General features: G+C 45.5%; 1 protein-coding gene across 4 annotated transcripts in view; it reads left to right on the top strand.

Annotated features, from left to right (window-relative positions):
• Positions 1 to 24,570, top strand: part of LOC129721824 (uncharacterized) — a 240,622-nt gene extending 216,052 nt beyond the window's left edge. For all 4 annotated transcript variants that reach the window (XM_055674840.1, XM_055674842.1, XM_055674841.1 and 1 more), the window contains 2 exons: positions 23,402 to 23,611; positions 23,674 to 24,570. In XM_055674840.1, the coding sequence (XP_055530815.1) occupies positions 23,402 to 23,611; positions 23,674 to 24,553 (1,090 nt within the window). In that variant the 3' untranslated portion in view covers positions 24,554 to 24,570. The remainder of the gene's footprint in view (positions 1 to 23,401; positions 23,612 to 23,673) is intronic.
• Positions 24,571 to 24,827: the final 257 nt, after the last annotated feature.

Raw genomic sequence — 24,827 nt, forward strand, 5'->3', positions numbered from 1 at the left:
AGGCTCTCTACATGCTTCGGTCCTCCGTCGATGCTGCGAATAAGGAGCACGCCGAGCTCAAGGCAAGAGCGGTGGCTGCAGAGAAGAATGCAACGGAGGTGACCGGAAGGGCGACGAAGTCGGTCCAAACGGACACCTGCATGTTTGCAGCGGTTTGCGCCTCCGGGTCAGCCGCAAAAAGAGCAAGGCAGTCTCCGGGGGAAGCCCCCGAGAACAGCAAGAAACGGTTGGTTGTGCTAAGCCCGCGAGATAGCACACCAACGGCCTCCAAGTCCGCCGAAAAGTCTGCCGAAGTGGCAGCTACGGGAAACCCTTGGGTTACCGTGGGAGGAAGGAAGCGCCAAAAAGACAGCAAGCGCAACGACGAGAAGGCGACAAATCGTCCAAAAATGGGAAAGAAGGCGCGAAGCAGGGGCGACGCCCTCATACTCAAGACGGATGGGTCCAAGTACTCCGAAGTCTTGAAGAAAATGAGAGGCGAAACCCAGCTCAAGGATCTGGGAGCGGATGTGCGGACCATCCGTCGTTCTCGCACCGGCGAGATGATCCTTGAGCTCCGTAAGGATGCTAAAAACAAGGGCGCTGCCTACAAGACGGTAGCCGAGCAGGTCCTCGGGAAAGATGTGCAAATTCGGGCACTCACCTCAGAGGTGACTCTCCAGCTCAAAAACCTGGATGAAATCACCGAGAGGTGCGATATTGCACAGGCCCTCAAGGAGAAGTGCGGAGTGGAAGTAGCCACTGAGGTAATTCGCCTCCGAAAGGGTCCAGCGGGGACCCAGGTGGCCACTTTCCGGCTTGCATCGGCCGATGCAACTCTGGCCCTGAAGACAGCCAAACTTAAGGTTGGCTGGTCAGTATGTCCCCTGAGCATACTCCAGCAGCCGGACGTTTGCTTCAGGTGTTTCGAGGGAGGACACAAGTCCTGGACCTGCAAGGGGCCCGATAGGAGCCAGTTATGTAGGCGTTGTGGTGGTGCTGGCCATAAAGCTAAAGACTGCGGGGAGCCTCCCAAGTGCTTGGCATGTACTGGAAAACGGGACGCCAAGCACTTTATGGGAGGCCCACGGTGCCCAGCCGGTAAGGCGGCCACGAAACCACGGGCGTGAGGGTGACACAATTGAACCTGAACCATTGCTATGCGGCACAGCAGCTGCTATACCAAGCAGCGTCTGAGTCGCGGTCGGACATCGCAATCGTATCGGACCCCTACTGCATTCCTCCCGGAAACGGTAATTGGGTTGCAGATAAGTCCAGTACGGCGGCCATATGCACGACCAGCAAGTTCCCGGTTCAGGAGGTTGTGTCAACCTCAAATGAAGGATACGCGGTTGCCAAGGTGGACGGAGTGTTCTACTGCAGTTGTTATGCTCCGCCGCGTTGGTCTATCGAAAGGTTCACCCAGATGGTCGATTTGTTATCTATGGAGCTGACGGGACTAACACCCTTAGTAGTGGCGGGCGACTTCAACGCTTGGGCTGTTGAGTGGGGAAGCCGCCGCACGAACCGGAGGGGTCAGATCTTGTTGGAAGCTTTGGCAAAGCTCAACCTAGATCTGGCCAACGTTGGAACCAAGTGTACATTCAGCAGAAATGGTGCGGAGTCGATCATCGACGTGACGTTCTCCAGCCCAGGACTGATCTTGAACTGGAGGGTAGACGATGGCTACACCTATAGTGACCACCAGTCGGTCTGCTATAGCGTAGTCCAGAACGTGAGGCGGCAGGCGACGGGTAGAGCCAATACTCCGACCGTCCGCGGGTGGAAGACATCGCATTTCGATGCCGAGGTATTTGCAGAAGCAATGAGAAGAGAGCGCGAGGGGGGCAGTTGGCTCCGCCCGAGTGCTGACCAATTAGTTGCCACATTATCGCGGGCGTGCGACGCCACCATGCCTAGGACCCGCCAACCTAGGAATGGTAAGTCACCGGTATACTGGTGGACCGACGCGATAGCGGACCTCCGTAGCGCGTGCCTCCGTGCAAGACGGATGTTGCAACGTGCACGTACCGATGCACAGAGGGTAGAGCGCCGTGTAGTATTCGGATCTGCAAGATCGGCGCTTAAAAGTGCGATAAAGGCGAGCAAAAGGGCCTGCTTCGATAGGCTATGCGCGAGTGCCAATACGAATCCGTGGGGCAACGCCTACAGAGTCGTAATGGTGAAGACCAAAGGCGTGTTGGCGCCTGCAGAGCGATCACCAGCGATGCTGGAGCGTATCATCGAGGGACTCTTTCCACGACACGAGCCAAATCCTTGGCCTCCGGTTGCTGAGTCTCACGTCCGACGTTCCAGTATCTCAGACACAGACCAGGGATGGTCGGCCAACCTGCCGGGCATCCAATCCGTGAGAGACGGCAGCCGTGCAGAGGTTGTGGAGGAGGTAAGGGTTACGAATGAGGAACTCATCGTGATCGCCAACTCCCTAAAGGTGAGCAAGGCACCGGGACCGGATGGAATCCCGAACTTGGCCATCAGGACGGCCATGAAAGTGGCCCCCGATCTATTTCGAGCAGTCATGCAGAAGTGCCTGGATGACTGCCTCTTTCCGGACAGGTGGAAGCGACAGAGATTGGTGCTGTTGCCGAAGGCTGGGAAACCGCCAGGGGACCCATCGGCATACAGACCTATCTGTCTGCTGGACACTACGGGCAAGGTGCTTGAGAGGATTATCCTCAACAGACTGGTGAAGTACACAGAGGGTGTAAACGGTCTGGCAAGTAACCAGTTCGGCTTCCGGAAAGGTAGATCCACGCTGGATGCTATTCTCTCTGTCACCAAGACGGCAGAGGTAGCACTCCAGCGTAAGAGTTGGGGCATTCGCTATTGCGCAATCGTCACGCTTGACGTGAAGAATGCATTCAATAGCGCCAGTTGGGACTCCATAGCGCTCGCGCTTAGGAGCATCCACGTACCGGTGTCGTTGTACAAGATTTTGGAAAATTATTTCCAGAATCGGGTACTAGTTTACAACACGGAGGAGGGTCAGAAGTGCGTCCCAATCACCGCAGGGGTACCGCAAGGTTCCATCCTGGGCCCGGTGTTGTGGAATGTCATGTATGACGGGGTGTTGAAACTAAAGTTCCCTGTAGGGGTTGTGATCGTCGGTTTCGCAGACGACATCACGCTAGAGGTCTACGGCGAGTCGATCGAAGAGGTCGAGTTGACGGCCGCGCACTGCATACGCAAGGTCGAAGACTGGATGCACTCTAGGAAACTGGAGTTAGCGCACCATAAAACGGAGGTTACGGTTGTGAACAACCGCAAATTAGAGCAACAGGCGGTGGTCAGAGTCGGTGACTGCACCATTACCTCAAGGCGTTCCTTGAAGCTCTTGGGGGTTATGGTTGACGATAAGCTCACATTTAAGAGTCACGTCGACTATGCCTGTAAGAGGGCTTCAACGGCCGCTGCAGGACTATCTCGAATGATGTCCAATAGCTCAGCGGTATATGGCAGCAAGCGTAAACTTCTTGCCAGCGTGGTTTCGTCCATACTTAGGTATGGTGGGCCAGCGTGGTCCAAAGCGTTAGGTACCAACAGTCATCGTCGAAAACTGGAAAGTACCTACAGGCTCATGTGCCTGAGGGTTGTGAGCGCGTACCGTACAGTGTCATACGACGCAATCTGCGTCCTGTCCGGCATGATGCCTATCAGCATAGCCATTAAGGAGGACGTAGAATGCTTCGATCAACGTGACACAAGGGGTATACGAGGCACCAGAAGGTCATTCTCGATGATCAGATGGCAGCAGGAATGGTCCAATTCCGCAAAGGGTAGATGGACGCATCGACTTATTCCGGACGTATCCGGATGGGTCGGGAGGCGCCATGGAGAAGTTAACTTCCACTTGACACAGATTCTGTCAGGTCATGGTTGCTTCAGGCAGTATCTACACAGATTCGGGCATGCGGGGTCCCCCATGTGTCCCGAGTGCGCGGATGCGGAAGAAACTGCTGAGCATGTCTTCTTCGTGTGCCCTCGTTTTGTGCATGCGCGGAGCGACATGATGGTAGTGAGCGGGCCAGACACCACTCCGGACAACCTAGTTCGGAGGATGTGTAAAGACCCAAACATTTGGAGGGCGGTTTGTACAGCCGCCTCTCAAATAGTTTTAGAATTGCAAAACAGGCGACAGGTTGACCACCGACACGCCAGTGTTAGCTAACGGCCAGTCTCCAGGTTAGTTAGCTAAGTTAGCAAAGAGATCTATAGAACCAATAGGGTGCACAGAGCACAAAAGCCGCTCCCCGAAGCAATACCTAGCGGTGGTCCCGGGGAGTATTATGGGCTGGAGACTGGAGGGGTTTTAGTGGGTCCGGTCACTGATTCAAACCAACCCCACACTCCCTGAGGTTGGTCACCTCAGGGGTTTGGATGCAAATTTCCCCTCCACCTGAAACAAAAAAAAAAAAAAAAAAAAAAAAATAATAATATATATATATATATATATATATATATATATATATATATATATATAGATATATATATATATATATATATATATATATATATATATATATATATATATATATATATATATATATATATATATATATATATATATATATATATATATATATATATATATATATATATATATATATATATATATATATATATGCTCGGGATCAAAGGTTTCAAAATTGAGAATCAATTTTTATATTTCATTGATGAATTAGCTAAACTTACTTCAAAAATATTTCGCATCGTTTACAGTGCTTCCACAATTATGGGTCAACTTTTACACTAATGGAGGGGAAATTTGCATCCAAACCCCTGAGGTGACCAACCTCAGGGAGTGTGGGGTTGGTTTGAATCAGTGACCGGACCCACTAAAACCCCTCCAGTCTCCAGCCCATAATACTCCCCGGGACCACCGCTAGGTATTGCTTCGGGGAGCGGCTTTTGTGCTCTGTGCACCCTCTTGGTTCTATAGATCTCTTTGCTAACTTAGCTAACTAACCTGGAGACTGGCCGTTAGCTAACACTGGCGTGTCGGTGGTCAACCTGTCGCCTGTTTTGCAATTCTAAAACTATTTGAGAGGCGGCTGTACAAACCGCCCTCCAAATGTTTGGGTCTTTACACATCCTCCGAACTAGGTTGTCCGGAGTGGTGTCTGGCCCGCTCACTACCATCATGTCGCTCCGCGCATGCACAAAACGAGGGCACACGAAGAAGACATGCTCAGCAGTTTCTTCCGCATCCGCGCACTCGGGACACATGGGGGACCCCGCATGCCCGAATCTGTGTAGATACTGCCTGAAGCAACCATGACCTGACAGAATCTGTGTCAAGTGGAAGTTAACTTCTCCATGGCGCCTCCCGACCCATCCGGATACGTCCGGAATAAGTCGATGCGTCCATCTACCCTTTGCGGAATTGGACCATTCCTGCTGCCATCTGATCATCGAGAATGACCTTCTGGTGCCTCGTATACCCCTTGTGTCACGTTGATCGAAGCATTCTACGTCCTCCTTAATGGCTATGCTGATAGGCATCATGCCGGACAGGACGCAGATTGCGTCGTATGACACTGTACGGTACGCGCTCACAACCCTCAGGCACATGAGCCTGTAGGTACTTTCCAGTTTTCGACGATGACTGTTGGTACCTAACGCTTTGGACCACGCTGGCCCACCATACCTAAGTATGGACGAAACCACGCTGGCAAGAAGTTTACGCTTGCTGCCATATACCGCTGAGCTATTGGACATCATTCGAGATAGTCCTGCAGCGGCCGTTGAAGCCCTCTTACAGGCATAGTCGACGTGACTCTTAAATGTGAGCTTATCGTCAACCATAACCCCCAAGAGCTTCAAGGAACGCCTTGAAGTAATGGTGCAGTCACCGACTCTGACCACCGCCTGTTGCTCTAATTTGCGGTTGTTCACAACCGTAACCTCCGTTTTATGGTGCGCTAACTCCAGTTTCCTAGAGTGCATCCAGTCTTCGACCTTGCGTATGCAGTGCGCGGCCGTCAACTCGACCTCTTCGATCGACTCGCCGTAGACCTCTAGCGTGATGTCGTCTGCGAAACCGACGATCACAACCCCTACAGGGAACTTTAGTTTCAACACCCCGTCATACATGACATTCCACAACACCGGGCCCAGGATGGAACCTTGCGGTACCCCTGCGGTGATTGGGACGCACTTCTGACCCTCCTCCGTGTTGTAAACTAGTACCCGATTCTGGAAATAATTTTCCAAAATCTTGTACAACGACACCGGTACGTGGATGCTCCTAAGCGCGAGCGCTATGGAGTCCCAACTGGCGCTATTGAATGCATTCTTCACGTCAAGCGTGACGATTGCGCAATAGCGAATGCCCCAACTCTTACGCTGGAGTGCTACCTCTGCCGTCTTGGTGACAGAGAGAATAGCATCCAGCGTGGATCTACCTTTCCGGAAGCCGAACTGGTTACTTGCCAGACCGTTTACACCCTCTGTGTACTTCACCAGTCTGTTGAGGATAATCCTCTCAAGCACCTTGCCCGTAGTGTCCAGCAGACAGATAGGTCTGTATGCCGATGGGTCCCCTGGCGGTTTCCCAGCCTTCGGCAACAGCACCAATCTCTGTCGCTTCCACCTGTCCGGAAAGAGGCAGTCATCCAGGCACTTCTGCATGACTGCTCGAAATAGATCAGGGGCCACTTTCATGGTCGTCCTGATGGCCAAGTTCGGGATTCCATCCGGTCCCGGTGCCTTGCTCACCTTTAGGGAGTTGGCGATCACGATGAGTTCCTCATTCGTAACCCTTACCTCCTCCACAACCTCTGCACGGCTGCCGTCTCTCACGGATTGGATGCCCGGCAGGTTGGCCGACCATCCCTGGTCTGTGTCTGAGATACTGGAACGTCGGACGTGAGACTCAGCAACCGGAGGCCAAGGATTTGGCTCGTGTCGTGGAAAGAGTCCCTCGATGATGCGCTACAGCATCGCTGGTGATCGCTCTGCAGGCGCCAACACGCCTTTGGTCTTCGCCATTACGACTCTGTAGGCGTTGCCCCACGGATTCGTATTGGCACTCGCGCATAGCCTATCGAAGCAGGCCCTTTTGCTCGCCTTTATCGCACTTTTAAGCGCCGATCTTGCAGATCCGAATACTACACGGCGCTCTACCCTCTGTGCATCGGTACGTGCACGTTGCAACATCCGTCTTGCACGGAGGCACGCGCTACGGAGGTCCGCTATCGCGTCGGTCCACCAGTATACCGGTGACTTACCATTCCTAGGTTGGCGGGTCCTAGGCATGGTGGTGTCGCACGCCCGCGATAATGTGGCAACTAATTGGTCAGCACTCGGGCGGAGCCAACTGCCCCCCTCGCGCTCTCTTCTCATTGCTTCTGCAAATACCTCGGCATCGAAATGCGATGTCTTCCACCCGCGGACGGTCGGAGTATTGGCTCTACCCGTCGCCTGCCGCCTCACGTTCTGGACTACGCTATAGCAGACCGACTGGTGGTCACTATAGGTGTAGCCATCGTCTACCCTCCAGTTCACGATCAGTCCTGGGCTGGAGAACGTCACGTCGATGATCGACTCCGCACCATTTCTGCTGAATGTACACTTGGTTCCAACGTTGGCCAGATCTAGGTTGAGCTTTGCCAAAGCTTCCAACAAGATCTGACCCCTCCGGTTCGTGCGGCGGCTTCCCCACTCAACAGCCCAAGCGTTGAAGTCGCCCGCCACTACTAAGGGTGTTAGTCCCGTCAGCTCCATAGATAACAAATCGACCATCTGGGTGAACCTTTCGATAGACCAACGCGGCGGAGCATAACAACTGCAGTAGAACACTCCGTCCACCTTGGCAACCGCGTATCCTTCATTTGAGGTTGACACAACCTCCTGAACCGGGAACTTGCTGGTCGTGCATATGGCCGCCGTACTGGACTTATCTGCAACCCAATTACCGTTTCCGGGAGGAATGCAGTAGGGGTCCGATACGATTGCGATGTCCGACCGCGACTCAGACGCTGCTTGGTATAGCAGCTGCTGTGCCGCATAGCAATGGTTCAGGTTCAATTGTGTCACCCTCACGCCCGTGGTTTCGTGGCCGCCTTACCGGCTGGGCACCGTGGGCCTCCCATTAAGTGCTTGGCGTCCCGTTTTCCAGTACATACCAAGCACTTGGAAGGCTCCCCGCAGTCTTTAGCTTTATGGCCAGCACCACCACAACGCCTACATAACTGGCTCCTATCGGGCCCCTTGCAGGTCCAGGACTTGTGTCCTCCCTCGAAACACCTGAAGCAAACGTCCGGCTGCTGGAGTATGCTCAGGGGACATACTGACCAGCCAACCTTAAGTTTGGCTGTCTTCAGGGCCAGAGTTGCATCGGCCGATGCAAGCCGGAGAGTGGCCACCTGGGTCCCCGCTGGACCCTTTCGGAGGCGAATTACCTCAGTGGCTACTTCCACTCCGCACTTCTCCTTGAGGGCCTGTGCAATATCGCACCTCTCGGTGATTTCATCCAGGTTTTTGAGCTGGAGAGTCACCTCTGAGGTGAGTGCCCGAATTTGCACATCTTTCCCGAGGACCTGCTCGGCTACCGTCTTGTAGGCAGCGCCCTTGTTTTTAGCATCCTTACGGAGCTCAAGGATCATCTCGCCGGTGCGAGAACGACGGATGGTCCGCACATCCGCTCCCAGATCCTTGAGCTGGGTTTCGCCTCTCATTTTCTTCAAGACTTCAGAGTACTTGGACCCCTCCGTCTTGAGTATGAGGGCGTCGCCCCTGCTTCGCGCCTTCTTTCCCATTTTTGGACGATTTGTCGTCTTCTCGTCGTTGCGCTTGCTGTCTTTTTGGCGCTTCCTTCCTCCCACGGTAACCCAAGGGTTTCCCGTAGCTGCCACTTCGGCAGACTTTTCGGCGGACTTGGAGGCCGTTGGTGTGCTATCTCGCGGGCTTAGCACAACCAACCGTTTCTTGCTGTTCTCGGGGGCTTCCCCCGGAGACTGCCTTGCTCTTTTTGCGGCTGACCCGGAGGCGCAAACCGCTGCAAACGTGCAGGTGTCCGTTTGGACCGACTTCGTCGCCCTTTCGGTCCCTCCGTTGCATTCTTCTCTGCAGCCACCGCTCTTGCCTTGAGCTCGGCGTGCTCCTTCTTCGCAGCATCGACGGAGGACCGAAGCATGTAGAGAGCCTGCTTCAGGTACTTCGTCGTGTTGGTGCGACTTTTCGCAAACTCGATTATGGCATCGAGCTGCTCCGACAGCGCTACTACCTTCGGTAGCGTGTCTCGCTGTCTTCCGACCGCCTTTATCAACAGTGGACCAGCCACTGCGATGTCTTGCGTCGATCCGGTAGGCGTACTGCCTTTGCTGTCTTCGCAGGCGTCCTTTACTGCATCCATCTCCGCCTTTCTCGGCGGAGACCTCTGGATGCCTCCTCGTGCAAACGGGTTTTTTAACCCATCTGCGCCCAATTGTTGATCTTCATTTTTTGCAATATTCATTCTTGTTAATTGGGTCCCCCTTCCAGCCGCTATCCTTATCCATACTGGAGTGGTCGCCTATCTGGTCCCATGGTAGTCTATTCCGAAGCAGTGAGGCCATGGCTAGGGGCGGCTGCCATAGCGCCTTATGAGCAACTATGACACCCCCGACCGGCGCAAGTCAGGAAAGGACATCTGATCCCACTCCTGCCCGGTTCCCACCGGGCAATGAATTTGGAACGTACTGGAAGGCCTGCCAGGTTTTACGGGACGGAGACCCCTGCACCGGTTGTTGTCTCGCCGTTTCAAGCCGTTGTCACACGACCTTACTAAGGGAGCTCGGCGCAGGTGCCAGCCCAGAATCGTGGTACGAAAACGAAATCCGACTCTTATCATATGGCGTTGCGACCAGTTACCGTAATTGGGAACTTACTGGCATCAATCCCAATGGGCGAATTAGTGCATTTGGGTGGTGGGAGCGGCACTATTCGCTCCGTCAGAGCTGCTTCCGGATAATGTGGCTTTTGTGAGAATTCGGCGGCCCAATGCCTGAGTCTCACCACTACCTAGGCTAGCTCTCGCTGATGGTCCGGGACTGCGTTCTTGCAGTTAGCACTTCCGTGGCCTACGGTAATCGCCAAATACCGACCCGTGGTGGCATACAGCTCTGCCAAATATATATATATATATATATATATATATATATATATATATATATATATATATATATATATATATATATATATATATATATATATATTTTTTGTTTTTTTTTTTTTTTGTTTCAGGTGGAGGGGAAATTTGCATCCAAACCCCTGAGGTGACCAACCTCAGGGAGTGTGGGGTTGGTTTGAATCAGTGACCAGACCCACTAAAACCCCTCCAGTCTCCAGCCCATAATACTCCCCGGGACCACCGCTAGGTATTGCTTCGGGGAGCGGCTTTTGTGCTCTGTGCACCCTATTGGTTCTATAGATCTCTTTGCTAACTTAGCTAACTAACCTGGAGACTGGCCGTTAGCTAACACTGGCGTGTCGGTGGTCAACCTGTCGCCTGTTTTGCAATTCTAAAACTATTTGAGAGGCGGCTGTACAAACCGCCCTCCAAATGTTTGGGTCTTTACACATCCTCCGAACTAGGTTGTCCGGAGTGGTGTCTGGCCCGCTCACTACCATCATGTCGCTCCGCGCATGCACAAAACGAGGGCACACGAAGAAGACATGCTCAGCAGTTTCTTCCGCATCCGCGCACTCGGGACACATGGGGGACCCCGCATGCCCGAATCTGTGTAGATACTGCCTGAAGCAACCATGACCTGACAGAATCTGTGTCAAGTGGAAGTTAACTTCTCCATGGCGCCTCCCGACCCATCCGGATACGTCCGGAATAAGTCGATGCGTCCATCTACCCTTTGCGGAATTGGACCATTCCTGCTGCCATCTGATCATCGAGAATGACCTTCTGGTGCCTCGTATACCCCTTGTGTCACGTTGATCGAAGCATTCTACGTCCTCCTTAATGGCTATGCTGATAGGCATCATGCCGGACAGGACGCAGATTGCGTCGTATGACACTGTACGGTACGCGCTCACAACCCTCAGGCACATGAGCCTGTAGGTACTTTCCAGTTTTCGACGATGACTGTTGGTATCTAACGCTTTGGACCACGCTGGCCCACCATACCTAAGTATGGACGAAACCACGCTGGCAAGAAGTTTACGCTTGCTGCCATATACCGCTGAGCTATTGGACATCATTCGAGATAGTCCTGCAGCGGCCGTTGAAGCCCTCTTACAGGCATAGTCGACGTGACTCTTAAATGTGAGCTTATCGTCAACCATAACCCCCAAGAGCTTCAAGGAACGCCTTGAGGTAATGGTGCAGTCACCGACTCTGACCACCGCCTGTTGCTCTAATTTGCGGTTGTTCACAACCGTAACCTCCGTTTTATGGTGCGCTAACTCCAGTTTCCTAGAGTGCATCCAGTCTTCGACCTTGCGTATGCAGTGCGCGGCCGTCAACTCGACCTCTTCGATCGACTCGCCGTAGACCTCTAGCGTGATGTCGTCTGCGAAACCGACGATCACAACCCCTACAGGGAACTTTAGTTTCAACACCCCGTCATACATGACATTCCACAACACCGGGCCCAGGATGGAACCTTGCGGTACCCCTGCGGTGATTGGGACGCACTTCTGACCCTCCTCCGTGTTGTAAACTAGTACCCGATTCTGGAAATAATTTTCCAAAATCTTGTACAACGACACCGGTACGTGGATGCTCCTAAGCGCGAGCGCTATGGAGTCCCAACTGGCGCTATTGAATGCATTCTTCACGTCAAGCGTGACGATTGCGCAATAGCGAATGCCCCAACTCTTACGCTGGAGTGCTACCTCTGCCGTCTTGGTGACAGAGAGAATAGCATCCAGCGTGGATCTACCTTTCCGGAAGCCGAACTGGTTACTTGCCAGACCGTTTACACCCTCTGTGTACTTCACCAGTCTGTTGAGGATAATCCTCTCAAGCACCTTGCCCGTAGTGTCCAGCAGACAGATAGGTCTGTATGCCGATGGGTCCCCTGGCGGTTTCCCAGCCTTCGGCAACAGCACCAATCTCTGTCGCTTCCACCTGTCCGGAAAGAGGCAGTCATCCAGGCACTTCTGCATGACTGCTCGAAATAGATCGGAGGCCACTTTCATGGCCGTCCTGATGGCCAAGTTCGGGATTCCATCCGGTCCCGGTGCCTTGCTCACCTTTAGGGAGTTGGCGATCACGATGAGTTCCTCATTCGTAACCCTTACCTCCTCCACAACCTCTGCACGGCTGCCGTCTCTCACGGATTGGATGCCCGGCAGGTTGGCCGACCATCCCTGGTCTGTGTCTGAGATACTGGAACGTCGGACGTGAGACTCAGCAACCGGAGGCCAAGGATTTGGCTCGTGTCGTGGAAAGAGTCCCTCGATGATACGCTCCAGCATCGCTGGTGATCGCTCTGCAGGAGCCAACACGCCTTTGGTCTTCACCATTACGACTCTGTAGGCGTTGCCCCACGGATTCGTATTGGCACTCGCGCATAGCCTATCGAAGCAGGCCCTTTTGCTCGCCTTTATCGCACTTTTAAGCGCCGATCTTGCAGATCCGAATACTACACGGCGCTCTACCCTCTGTGCATCGGTACGGGCACGTTGCAACATCCGTCTTGCACGGAGGCACGCGCTACGGAGGTCCGCTATCGCGTCGGTCCACCAGTATACCGGTGACTTACCATTCCTAGGTTGGCGGGTCCTAGGCATGGTGGCGTCGCACGCCCGCGATAATGTGGCAACTAATTGGTCAGCACTCGGGCGGAGCCAACTGCCCCCCTCGCGCTCTCTTCTCATTGCTTCTGCAAATACCTCGGCATCGAAATGCGATGTCTTCCACCCGCGGACGGTCGGAGTATTGGCTCTACCCGTCGCCTGCCGCCTCACGTTCTGGACTACGCTATAGCAGACCGACTGGTGGTCACTATAGGTGTAGCCATCGTCTACCCTCCAGTTCACGATCAGTCCTGGGCTGGAGAACGTCACGTCGATGATCGACTCCGCACCATTTCTGCTGAATGTACACTTGGTTCCAACGTTGGCCAGATCTAGGTTGAGCTTTGCCAAAGCTTCCAAGAAGATCTGACCCCTCCGGTTCGTGCGGCGGCTTCCCCACTCAACAGCCCAAGCGTTGAAGTCGCCCGCCACTACTAAGGGTGTTAGTCCCGTCAGCTCCATAGATAACAAATCGACCATCTGGGTGAACCTTTCGATAGACCAACGCGGCGGAGCATAACAACTGCAGTAGAACACTCCGTCCACCTTGGCAACCGCGTATCCTTCATTTGAGGTTGACACAACCTCCTGAACCGGGAACTTGCTGGTCGTGCATATGGCCGCCGTACTGGACTTATCTGCAACCCAATTACCGTTTCCGGGAGGAATGCAGTAGGGGTCCGATACGATTGCGATGTCCGACCGCGACTCAGACGCTGCTTGGTATAGCAGCTGCTGTGCCGCATAGCAATGGTTCAGGTTCAATTGTGTCACCCTCACGCCCGTGGTTTCGTGGCCGCCTTACCGGCTGGGCACCGTGGGCCTCCCATAAAGTGCTTGGCGTCCCGTTTTCCAGTACATGCCAAGCACTTGGGAGGCTCCCCGCAGTCTTTAGCTTTATGACCAGCACCACCACAACGCCTACATAACTGGCTCCTATCGGGCCCCTTGCAGGTCCAGGACTTGTGTCCTCCCTCGAAACACCTGAAGCAAACGTCCGGCTGCTGGAGTATGCTCAGGGGACATACTGACCAGCCAACCTTAAGTTTGGCTGTCTTCAGGGCCAGAGTTGCATCGGCCGATGCAAGCCGGAAAGTGGCCACCTGGGTCCCCGCTGGACCCTTTCGGAGGCGAATTACCTCAGTGGCTACTTCCACTCCGCACTTCTCCTTGAGGGCCTGTGCAATATCGCACCTCTCGGTGATTTCATCCAGGTTTTTGAGCTGGAGAGTCACCTCTGAGGTGAGTGCCCGAATTTGCACATCTTTCCCGAGGACCTGCTTGGCTACCGTCTTGTAGGCAGCGCCCTTGTTTTTAGCATCCTTACGGAGCTCAAGGATCATCTCGCCGGTGCGAGAACGACGGATGGTCCGCACATCCGCTCCCAGATCCTTGAGCTGGGTTTCGCCTCTCATTTTCTTCAAGACTTCGGAGTACTTGGACCCCTCCGTCTTGAGTATGAGGGCGTCGCCCCTGCTTCGCGCCTTCTTTCCCATTTTTGGACGATCTGTCGCCTTCTCGTCGTTGCGCTTGCTGTCTTTTTGGCGCTTCCTTCCTCCCACGGTAACCCAAGGGTTTCCCGTAGCTGCCACTTCGGCAGACTTTTCGGCGGACTTGGAGGCCGTTGGTGTGCTATCTCGCGGGCTTAGCACAACCAACCGTTTCTTGCTGTTCTCGGGGGCTTCCCCCGGAGACTGCCTTGCTCTTTTTGCGGCTGACCCGGAGGCGCAAACCGCTGCAAACATGCAGGTGTCCGTTTGGACCGACTTCGTCGCCCTTCCGGTCACCTCCGTTGCATTCTTCTCTACAGCCATATATATATATATATATATATAAATATATATATAAATATATATATATATATATATATATATATATATATATATATATATATATATATATATATATATATATATATATATATATATATATATATATATATATATATATATATATATATATATATATATATATATATATATATATATAGAAAGATAATGTTATTTATAGCATATTTGAAACTTTCTAAAAAATTTTTTTCAGGTTGCCCAAAAGTGATTTATGAAAAAATGACTTTTTCAAGCTACAAACTTACTCTTTTGCACTTTTTTCAAATCTGTTCGATTCCAAAATTTTTCCATTTATGCTTTTATTTTTGTGGGGTTGTTTTGAATATTTTGCATGGTTCAGTTCAGCATTGCATTCAGTTTTTTGACTCCCAGAGCCCATTGAACATTACAAAAAATATATTTTAGGTTTTTTCTTAAATATGCTCAAGTTGCGATGTATGAACGAAATGTAGCCAAAAATGTTGTCTTTCACCAAAAAATTTTTTAGCCAATTCGGAGATGACCATTTTTTTTAAATCGATGTTTTGTGTTTAAATTGCATTTTTTTTTCAGTGTAGGACTTGATATATAATTTTTTCCATATTTTTTTATGAAAATTCAGACAATTTCCTATAAGTTACATTGAGAATTTACCGTTTATTGATTTACAAAAAATCGGCAAAAAAAGTTTCGCTCTTTTCAGAAGACAGTCTAGACTAATTTTGGAAAATTAAGTATGCAGAGATGCTTAATTAGGTGATGTCTTCACACCCATAAAGTTTCCGTCGAAATCCGTCTATAACACAATAGTAAACAAAGCAAATAGTATGCTGGGCTTTTTAAAACGTTTCGGCCATAATTTTCAAGACTCATATACAATCAAACTATTATATATTGCATACGTTCGACCAATTCTGGAATATTGTAGCATTGTATGGAATCCCTATATGGACCACATGAAGTACGCATTGAATCTGTCCAAAAACAATTTGTTTTATACGCGCTTCGTAAGCTAAATTGGTCAGCATTTCTCTTACCATCGTATGAAGCACGCTGCATGCTTATAGACATACAAGCACTTAAAGAACGCCGCGAACTTTCAATCCTTTATTTTATCAATGACATTATTTTTCAACGCATGCAATCTACCAAGTTATTATCACAACTAAATTTTTATGCACCCAGTCATCAATTAAGAACTCGTAAAATATTTTCGAGAAACCCTCACAGAACTGACTGCTCAAAAAATAATGTATAGAATAGAGAATATAAGAAAACATTGTATATTATATCAGATACTAAAAATTTTTCTTCAAATATCTTTTCTGGACAATGACAAACATTTTAATAAAAAAGAATCATATGTCATCGCTTTAAATTTTGATTTAGAGGCAAATTCAGCACAAAAAGTCATAATTGTGCATGTTTTTACGTAGTTACTGTACACCTCAGAGACGAAGGGAATAATATCAATAAGATCAACCGTAACGGAATTCCATTTTTATATAGTAGATATATATATATATATATATATATATATATATATATATATATATATATATATATATATATATATATATATATATATATATATATATATATATATATATATATATATATATATATATATATATATATATATATATTTATATATTGTGATTGTGTAGTATTGAAGGGGGCCTAGGGCCAGGCTATACTAGTAGAATAGTGAAGATGGAACAATAAAGCGATCAGGCGGATCAAAACAGTATTGTCCATCTTACTGATTTAAGACAGAACGGCAATACTGGATTTTTGCACGAATCATTGTAATTGAGCATGACATCGTGCAACCCTCAAGCACTTCCACTATCTCATTTCGAGTAAATCACTAGCCATACATAATAAGACATTGGTTGGAATGTATGCGCTTGTAATGCATTTAAAAATATGATAAAATGATAAAATTTAAATAACAATAATAGTAATAATAATAATAATGTCCTGCCAGGCCGAACGCCAACGCGAGCGATCGGGCGAAACTCCCGCCATAGGCCAATGAACAGCTCTACTTACGGCTGTTCATTTACCCACGGCAAGAGTCCCGCCCGACCGCTCGCGTCGGCATCCAGCATGACGCTTTCTACGCTTTTTTACGCGGATATCGGAATTTATGCGTTTTTAGGCGCTATCCCCCGCATATAGAAAGACTTCAGTGTATATTTATGTCAGTATGAAATCTACGAAATATATTTTGTATATTTTTATGAACTCAACAATTCAAAACTCACAGTTTGGAGAAAACCGTTTTTGTAAATCTACGTTGAAAACTTTTTCATTTCCGTGAAAACTTCACATTTTAAGACCTCCTATTTTAATTGAACCTGTTCAGGTCGATAATGAGCAAGTTATACGAGTTGTAAGGGAACATACTCAAATGACGTAGCATTTTTTTCACGATTTTTAAGCCCCCCTCCCCCCTCGTAGCATTTGCTCACAAAACCTCAACCCCCCTGAAAAAAAAACGTAGCATTCGATTAACTCCCCCCCTTCCGCTTCTGAAAAAACGTACAAAAATACAAGTACAGTCAGGTTTTTTTTACGCGGATTTTCGAATTAACGCGGTTTTTTTATGAGGTACGTATCCCCCGTGTAAAAAAACCTGACTGTAGTAACATACATACAAAAAAATACTTGAACAAAAAACCGTGTCTAATTCAATTTATTTACAACTTATAAACTCGTGACTGCATCTTCTGCTTCGAAGGGCTTGTGTTCTGGTACAAGAAGTAAAGGTGTTTAAAAAACTTATTTATGATCCATGTCTGCAAAAAACACAGAAACTATTCCGGAAATGAAACGAGTATCTTGTAATTTTCACTATTAAAAGCTACAAAAAATCAACGATTTTTGTATTCAAAACAGATTGTGTGTTTGGAAATCCAAGTGATTGTTTATGTAGCAGAGCTTTTAGAAGATTTCAGAATGCCACAGATAAAAACATTTCGACAGATCTCGCTGCAATAGGGTAAACAGGTATAATACGCCCCCCTAAGGAATATCGTCAATATTGTAGCTATGTTTATCACAACCAACAAATCTTTCATGCAGTTGGATACACTATTTAGTTGGTAATGCACTGCTATTATTTGGTTTTGTAATTACTGTTACACAAAAACGCCATAATTTTATTAAAAAATATGACAAAATTGCAAGCTTTCCAATCTACCGGGGCAAAACGCCCCAGATGCAGTATAATATGGCCCCTTGCAGTAGCTTCATATGGCAGCTCAGTACGCGAAGTGGAACAGCGCTTGAAGTCTCAGAAGCAAACGCTAAAGCAATGAACAAATCAGCCCGGCTAGCGGCGGGACATATAGCTGTAATGTAGCAGAAAGCATTGAATACTTACGCAAATTATACAATTTTTATCGTTTCTTCATTAGATACAGCTGATTAGAGGTTCATTTGAGCTATATAAGTGCAAATACCAGGTAATAAACTTTATACGCTAGTGAAAAAACGTTACGGAAACGCTGCAAGAAATAAGATCTGAAGCAGTTCAAATCACAATTGATTTTTGTTTATTTTTTGCTGCTAGTGACAATTATCAAACTTGCACAGAAGGTTGGTCCTATGACCCGCTACGGATTCCCAATAGTCTCATGTCATATTTTTTGTGTGTTTCCGAATAAATGGACTGGGGCGTTATGCCCCGGGGGGGGCGTTTTATACATATTTACCCTACTTTGTGTAATGTTTTAGTGTATTTTCAGTATACATGTTTCCTGCAAAAAATCAGTCTTTAAAAAAAAATGCTACGTCGATTTTGCTACAACCCCCCCCCCCCCTCTTGTCACAGCTGGTCACAAAATGATAATATCCTCCCTCCCCCCATAAATGCTACGTCATTTAAGTATGGTCCCTAATCTCATTTTGTGGTCTTTTAGGACATTTTAAATTTGAGATATAAAGGCACATCTCCTCAAAACTCTGGATTTTTTGTGAATTTCGAAACGGGTCTTTGTGAGATAAAATTAAATCGTATTTGGCATCGTTTGCCATCAAAAATTCAAAATTTCAAGCCGCGCCAACACCAATCTTACCGACGATTTTTTTCTAAGGAAGTAGAAGTAGAAGAAAAAAGAAAGATAATATAGAAAGAAATAAAGAGGTGAAAAAAGAAAGAAAAAAGACGAAAAACAAAAACAACAAAACGGTGGTTTAGACCACGTGTGAGATCCATTCTTCAGAACTAGCCTTTTGTAAAATAAAAGCATATTTTAATAAGTAGAAGAATTCTCCCACATAGGAGATAGCCAAGAGAAGTTATAATAGGAAAAAGGAAAAATAACAGATGGCCAACTCTCTTCATCTCCCACTCCCATCCGCCACCCGGGAGTACGCGCCCTATAGGCTAACCACCAAGCCCAGGGATATATACATATATATATATATATATTAGGGCGGTTCGATTTGTAGGGGATCAAAAAATCGCTTAGGCTCATATGATTTTCGGATTCAAGGGATCAAAATAAGATACTTTGCTCAAAAAACCATACCTCTAAAATGAATTCTGATGTCCCTTGTACTAACGTGTAGGTACCCAAAAGGTCAAATTTCAAAAAATCCTGTTTTGACCCATTTAGAGTTCCCCAATCGAGTCCAAATGTATGACCGACCCCCACTAACTTTGGAGGGCCGACCCACCCATGCTAGTGTTACCCCCCTGGGACCCCCCTAGGGGGTCTCCCATACAAAAATATCAAAAAATATCAAAACATCACCATTTTTGGCACTTTATATGACAAAAATCAGTGAAATGGCTATTATTTTTCCGCACAAATGAAGTTTCTAGGAAAAAAATGTTTCTTTTTTTGTTTTTGGATTTTTGTTTTCTCCTGCTTCGCATGGGATTCGGTCCTGAGTCTCCAGCGCATACATACACAATTACACATATTTCTGAGCCATTCTCATTGCAGATGGCGTTTGCAGTTGGCGTCCTTTTGAACATAAAATCGTATATCACTCTGTTACATCATATGTAATATTTTTATTTCGACCAGTCAGGCGAGCACCGCTGGTATGCTACCACAACGGCTACCACGTACGGACGCTCCGTTTCCACTGTTCCCACGCACACTGTAGAACCAAAATGAATAAATAGAGTGACGCAGAGTCTGAAACCAGAAAAACCAAACGAACACTGCAAAGTCGGGTGTTTTCGTCAATTAAACAGTCTGCTGGGAGGCAACAAAAATCAATTAACTGTTTCCTCACAATCGGATTCTTCGGGAACCGAAAAAAACTCACATTCCTTACTGTTTTTTGTTATTACACAAAACGCACTTCATTTTATCTATCTCTATCAAACTTTAGCAAATGAACTTGTTTTAAATTTAAATACAATAACTATCTTTTCACTCTGACAATAACAACACTCCGTTGAAGTCAACTGGAACTTGAGCAAAAAGGGGCTGCCAGAAAAATATTTTGGTGGATACATAAAAAAGCGGGTTGCTGTTTTGACTGAATTTCTCTCTGCGTCACTCTATCGATTCACTCTGTGTAGAACTAGTGTAGGTTTCGTATAGGATAGAAACGTCAACATAAATCATTCTACATCGTCCGCCAAAGAGTCAACACCTAAAATAAAAACCTGAAAGTGAAAGTGAAAATTGTTAAAGTCAAAATATATTTTTTATAGTTTACAATGAACCCGCAATATGAAATAGCAACAACATCATCAGCTATCGAAAACCCAATGAGTCATATACCCAAGCATGATGTTGCTGTTTTTGGTGTGTCTTCTGATTTGAATGATATTAATTTACCAACCGATCTGGATATCTTGAGATATTATTTTTACTTAAGCGAACGTGCAAAAACAGAACAAAAAAAGTTTTCTTATAAACAATTCTCTAATCACGTAACAGATAGGTTGGTTGGAATTTGGGAAAAACTTGGTATGGTAATAATTTCAAAAAAATATGTTGCTGTTAAGTTGAATAGATTGGTTGACAAATACCAAGCCGAAATTAAGAAGACGAATAGAGACCTTTTAGTGTTTATCGGTACTCTGAACGAAATTTTTTTATATTGGAGCATGTAAATGCGATTTGACGGCAGCTCAATGTAACTGCGGTTTGGTTCCAGAACGCCTCAAAGAGTTTATGCACGATCAACATAAACAGAGAAGACTAACAATTGATGCATTTCTGATGGAAATTGAAGAGCAAGGGACATCGTCATCAATGCCAACAATGCCAACATACGAAGATCCCGATGATACAACATACGTAGACGTACCGATGACGGTTGATGAAGATGTTATGAATAGAAGCACAAGTTCACAATACACAGAAAGATACGATTGTTTTAACTTTGCCTTGATGTGTGACAGATTTGGTGTGTCTGATAGAGTAGCGTCAGCATTGGCAACCAGTCTTTTCAAAGATTTTGAAATAAAAGATCAGCATGGCGAACCTCTCATCATGGATAAATCGAAAATTCGTAGAGAAAGAGAGAAATGCAGATGAATAGTGCTCCGCAAAAGGTTTGATGATTCCAGTTTAATAGCGTTTTCATTCGACGGCAGAAAAGATGATACTTATACGAGAGAAAAAATTGATGGTAAGTATCATAGTAGGATGGTAAAAGAACCTCACCTTGTTATTTTGAGAGAACCGAATTCTCGATTGATTGGTTACGCAAGACTGGTAGAGGAAAGTGCTGAATACAAAACAACAAAATTGAATGAATTTTTCAACGATAAAAACATATCTCTGGATGCATTGATTGGCATATGCACTGACGGTGAGCCAACACTGGCACACACGGTGGAATTATACGAAGATTCGAATTGCTGCTAAAAAGACCATTGCATTGGTTTGTTTGCCTTCTACACTTCAACGAACTTCCGTTTCGACATTTGTTTGGGGTTTTGGATAAATCATCCACCACTGGACCAACATCAACAACCGGGAAACTAAGCAAGCAAATTGAAAATTCTGAAGCTCTTCCGGTAAGTCATTGCTATCACTCATTTATTATAATTTTCTAACATTTTGAATGGTGAAATCATAATAAATTTATTTAATTATTATATATTTTTAGGTGGTGAGCGACTTTCAGAGAATTGCGTTGGAAAATATGCCTCCTGTTGCAGAACAGCACGAATATTCCACCGATTCGCAGTACTTATACGACATGGCACATGCAATTTCTAATGGCGTGCTTTCTGTGGATCTGGCTAACATAAAACCAGGGAAAATTGTACATTCTCGCTGGCTCACCAAGGCCGCTAGATTATTACGATCATATGTGACAATGAAAAAACCACCTAAAAATTTAAGAATTCTGGTTGAATTTATAATTAAGGTTTATGTGCCAATGTATTTTAATATCAAGTATTACAGCTCTGTCGTGTACGGTAGTGTATTATTTTTCAAGTACATTACTTGGGACCAATTTCTGGAGCCAAATTTACGCACTGTTGTCAATCATGTAATTAAAAATAATCCATATTTTGCACATTCGGAAAATATCTTGCTATCAATGTTGTTTGATGATAGGAAAGAGGTGCGCGACTCTGCTATCAAGAAAATTTTACGATATCGAGACAATGTTGAAGACCCATCGGAACTTAGAGAATATAAAAAACCAGATATAAACTTCCATTGCTTCGATTACACGAAAATGATCGATTTGACTGATAAAAATAACGTATTTGAACCACCATTCACGCGAATCATTCCGTATGAAACATTGATAGCATATTTAAATGAAGATGATTCACCATTTACTGATCCACATATTCCATTACATATGCAAGGAACGGAACAACACGTTCAACTGCTAGCTAGCGTTTCCAAACGAGTAATATCGGAAAATGTAGAGGCTGTTATGGAGGCGACATTAGAGAGCCGTGCGAAATTGCCCAGTGTTGAAACCAAAAAAGACTTCAAACAATATTTTTTTAGTTTCTTTCCTATGTTCTGATCGAATAAATTTTTAAAGAGAAAACAAAAATCCAAAAACAAAAAAAAAACATTTTTTTCCTAGAAACTTCATTTGAGCGGAAAAATAATAGCCATTTCACTAATTTTTGTCATATAAAGTGCCAAAAATGGTGATTTTTTGATATTTTTTTATATTTTTGTATGGGAGACCCCCTAGGGGGGTCCCAGGGGGGTAACACTAGCATGGGTGGGTCAGCCCTCCAAAGTTAGTGGGGGTCGGTCATACATTTGGACTCGATTGGGTCACTCTAAATGGGTCAAAACAGGATTTTTTGAAATTTGACCTTTTGGGTACCTATAGGTTAGTACAAGGGACATCAGAATTCATTTTAGAGGTATGGTTTCTTGAGAAAAGTATCTTATTTTGATCTCTAAAATCCGAAAATCATATGTGCCTAAGCGATTTTTAAATCGACCCACCCTAATATATATATGTATATATATATATATATATATATATATATATATATATATATATATATATATATATATATATATATATATATATATATATATATATATATATTATATATATATATATATATTATATATATATATATATATATATATATATATATATAATATATATATAATATATATATATATATATATATATATATATATATATATATATATATATATATATATATATATATATATATATATATATATATATATATATATATATATATATATATATATATATATATATATATATATATATATATATATATATATATATATATATATGGAAAAAAAGTTTTTCTTTCATTGAATTTTAAATGGTTTAATATTACGATATAATGATTCTAACACCGTCTTTATTGTATTTTTTAGAAATGATTCACATCCAGATCACTACGGCATACAATATGGCGATTTAGACGAAGCCTCTAACGCACCATCAGCATCGAGTGCTATGGATAACGAATTAATAATTAATTATAAGCGTACTCTTTCCCCAATAATAGAAGAAAGTGAAGATGAATCATTCTATAACAAGGCTTCATTTTATAAAGAATCATCGAATTTCGTCGAAAGCACCAGGTGAAATTATTTATTAATTTATCTAAACTACATCTGTTTTTTTTTTACTTCGACTATTATAGCACTGGATGCATGGGATCTACAACAGCGATGGGAATCAATAGAACACTCATGGCGTCGAATGATACTTTATTCAACTTTGAGGAAATGTTGGACGAGATATTATCGCCCCGAATTTCCTCACAATCGCATACGCCAATTAATCGGGAAAAAGAAATTCCCGATTATTTTTTAAGGTCACCTCGCCATGAATCGACAAGCGAGTTGAGTAAAAAAGTGGATACACTAAAGCTTTCTTCTGATTTTGCAATCATTGTGCAGCAAACACAAGATTCGTCGTTAAGCTCACCCGGAGATCAAGCACAAATAGATAATTCACAAAGCTCCTCAATCGTTATGGAAGAGAAAACTTGTGTATATATTGGAAAACCTGCCGAAGACAATGAACGAATTTCAGAAATTTCTGAACCTATATTAGTCTCGTCCACTTCTTGTCCTTACAATCACGGTGAAAATAGTCTTTTAGATGCAGAGATCCCATCCATCGTCGAAGATTCATTCAATAAAATTGTGGAGAGAGAGAAACCATTAGATAATGAGCAGTGTTTTCACGGTTTAGATTTTCGTTATACCGCAGAGCCTGAGGTAAACGTAGAACCTCCCGAACGAGATGAGAATTGTGACCCTGCTACTAGTAACAGCAGTCCTGTACAAGAAACAGTATATTTACAGAACAAACTGAATCTGGAAAATACTTACAACAACTGTACCCAAGATACACAAGCAGCAATCGAGTCCATTGATAGATTCTTGCTTAAAACCAAGAATATGAGTTTGCTAGACGAGAAAAGTACAAATTCTGTGGGTAATGATCAATTAAGTATTTGTAAAGTATCTAGTATATCTGATGGTAAAAATGTTAGTATAAATCATGATAAATAAAATTGAGTTACAAAAAATGTTTCAATCAAGTAGCAAAAGAAATACTTTGCCTTTCTACGTCTGTGTGAGAAGCGAGAAACATAAAAACTATCACTTTCTCCATGCTTCGCGCTTCTACTGCATAACGAAACCTTTTCTGCAAAGCTAGTTTGCAATGGTCATACTGTAATAAATTGTTTCATGTAATAGTAAAATTATGTATTTCCAACTTTGTACATAAGGTTGGGGGCCATCCACATACCACGTGGACAGATTTTAAGTCAATTGTTCTTCT

Source organism: Wyeomyia smithii, chromosome 2, assembly GCF_029784165.1.
Source record: "Wyeomyia smithii strain HCP4-BCI-WySm-NY-G18 chromosome 2, ASM2978416v1, whole genome shotgun sequence".
Classification (NCBI taxonomy): domain Eukaryota; kingdom Metazoa; phylum Arthropoda; class Insecta; order Diptera; family Culicidae; genus Wyeomyia; species Wyeomyia smithii.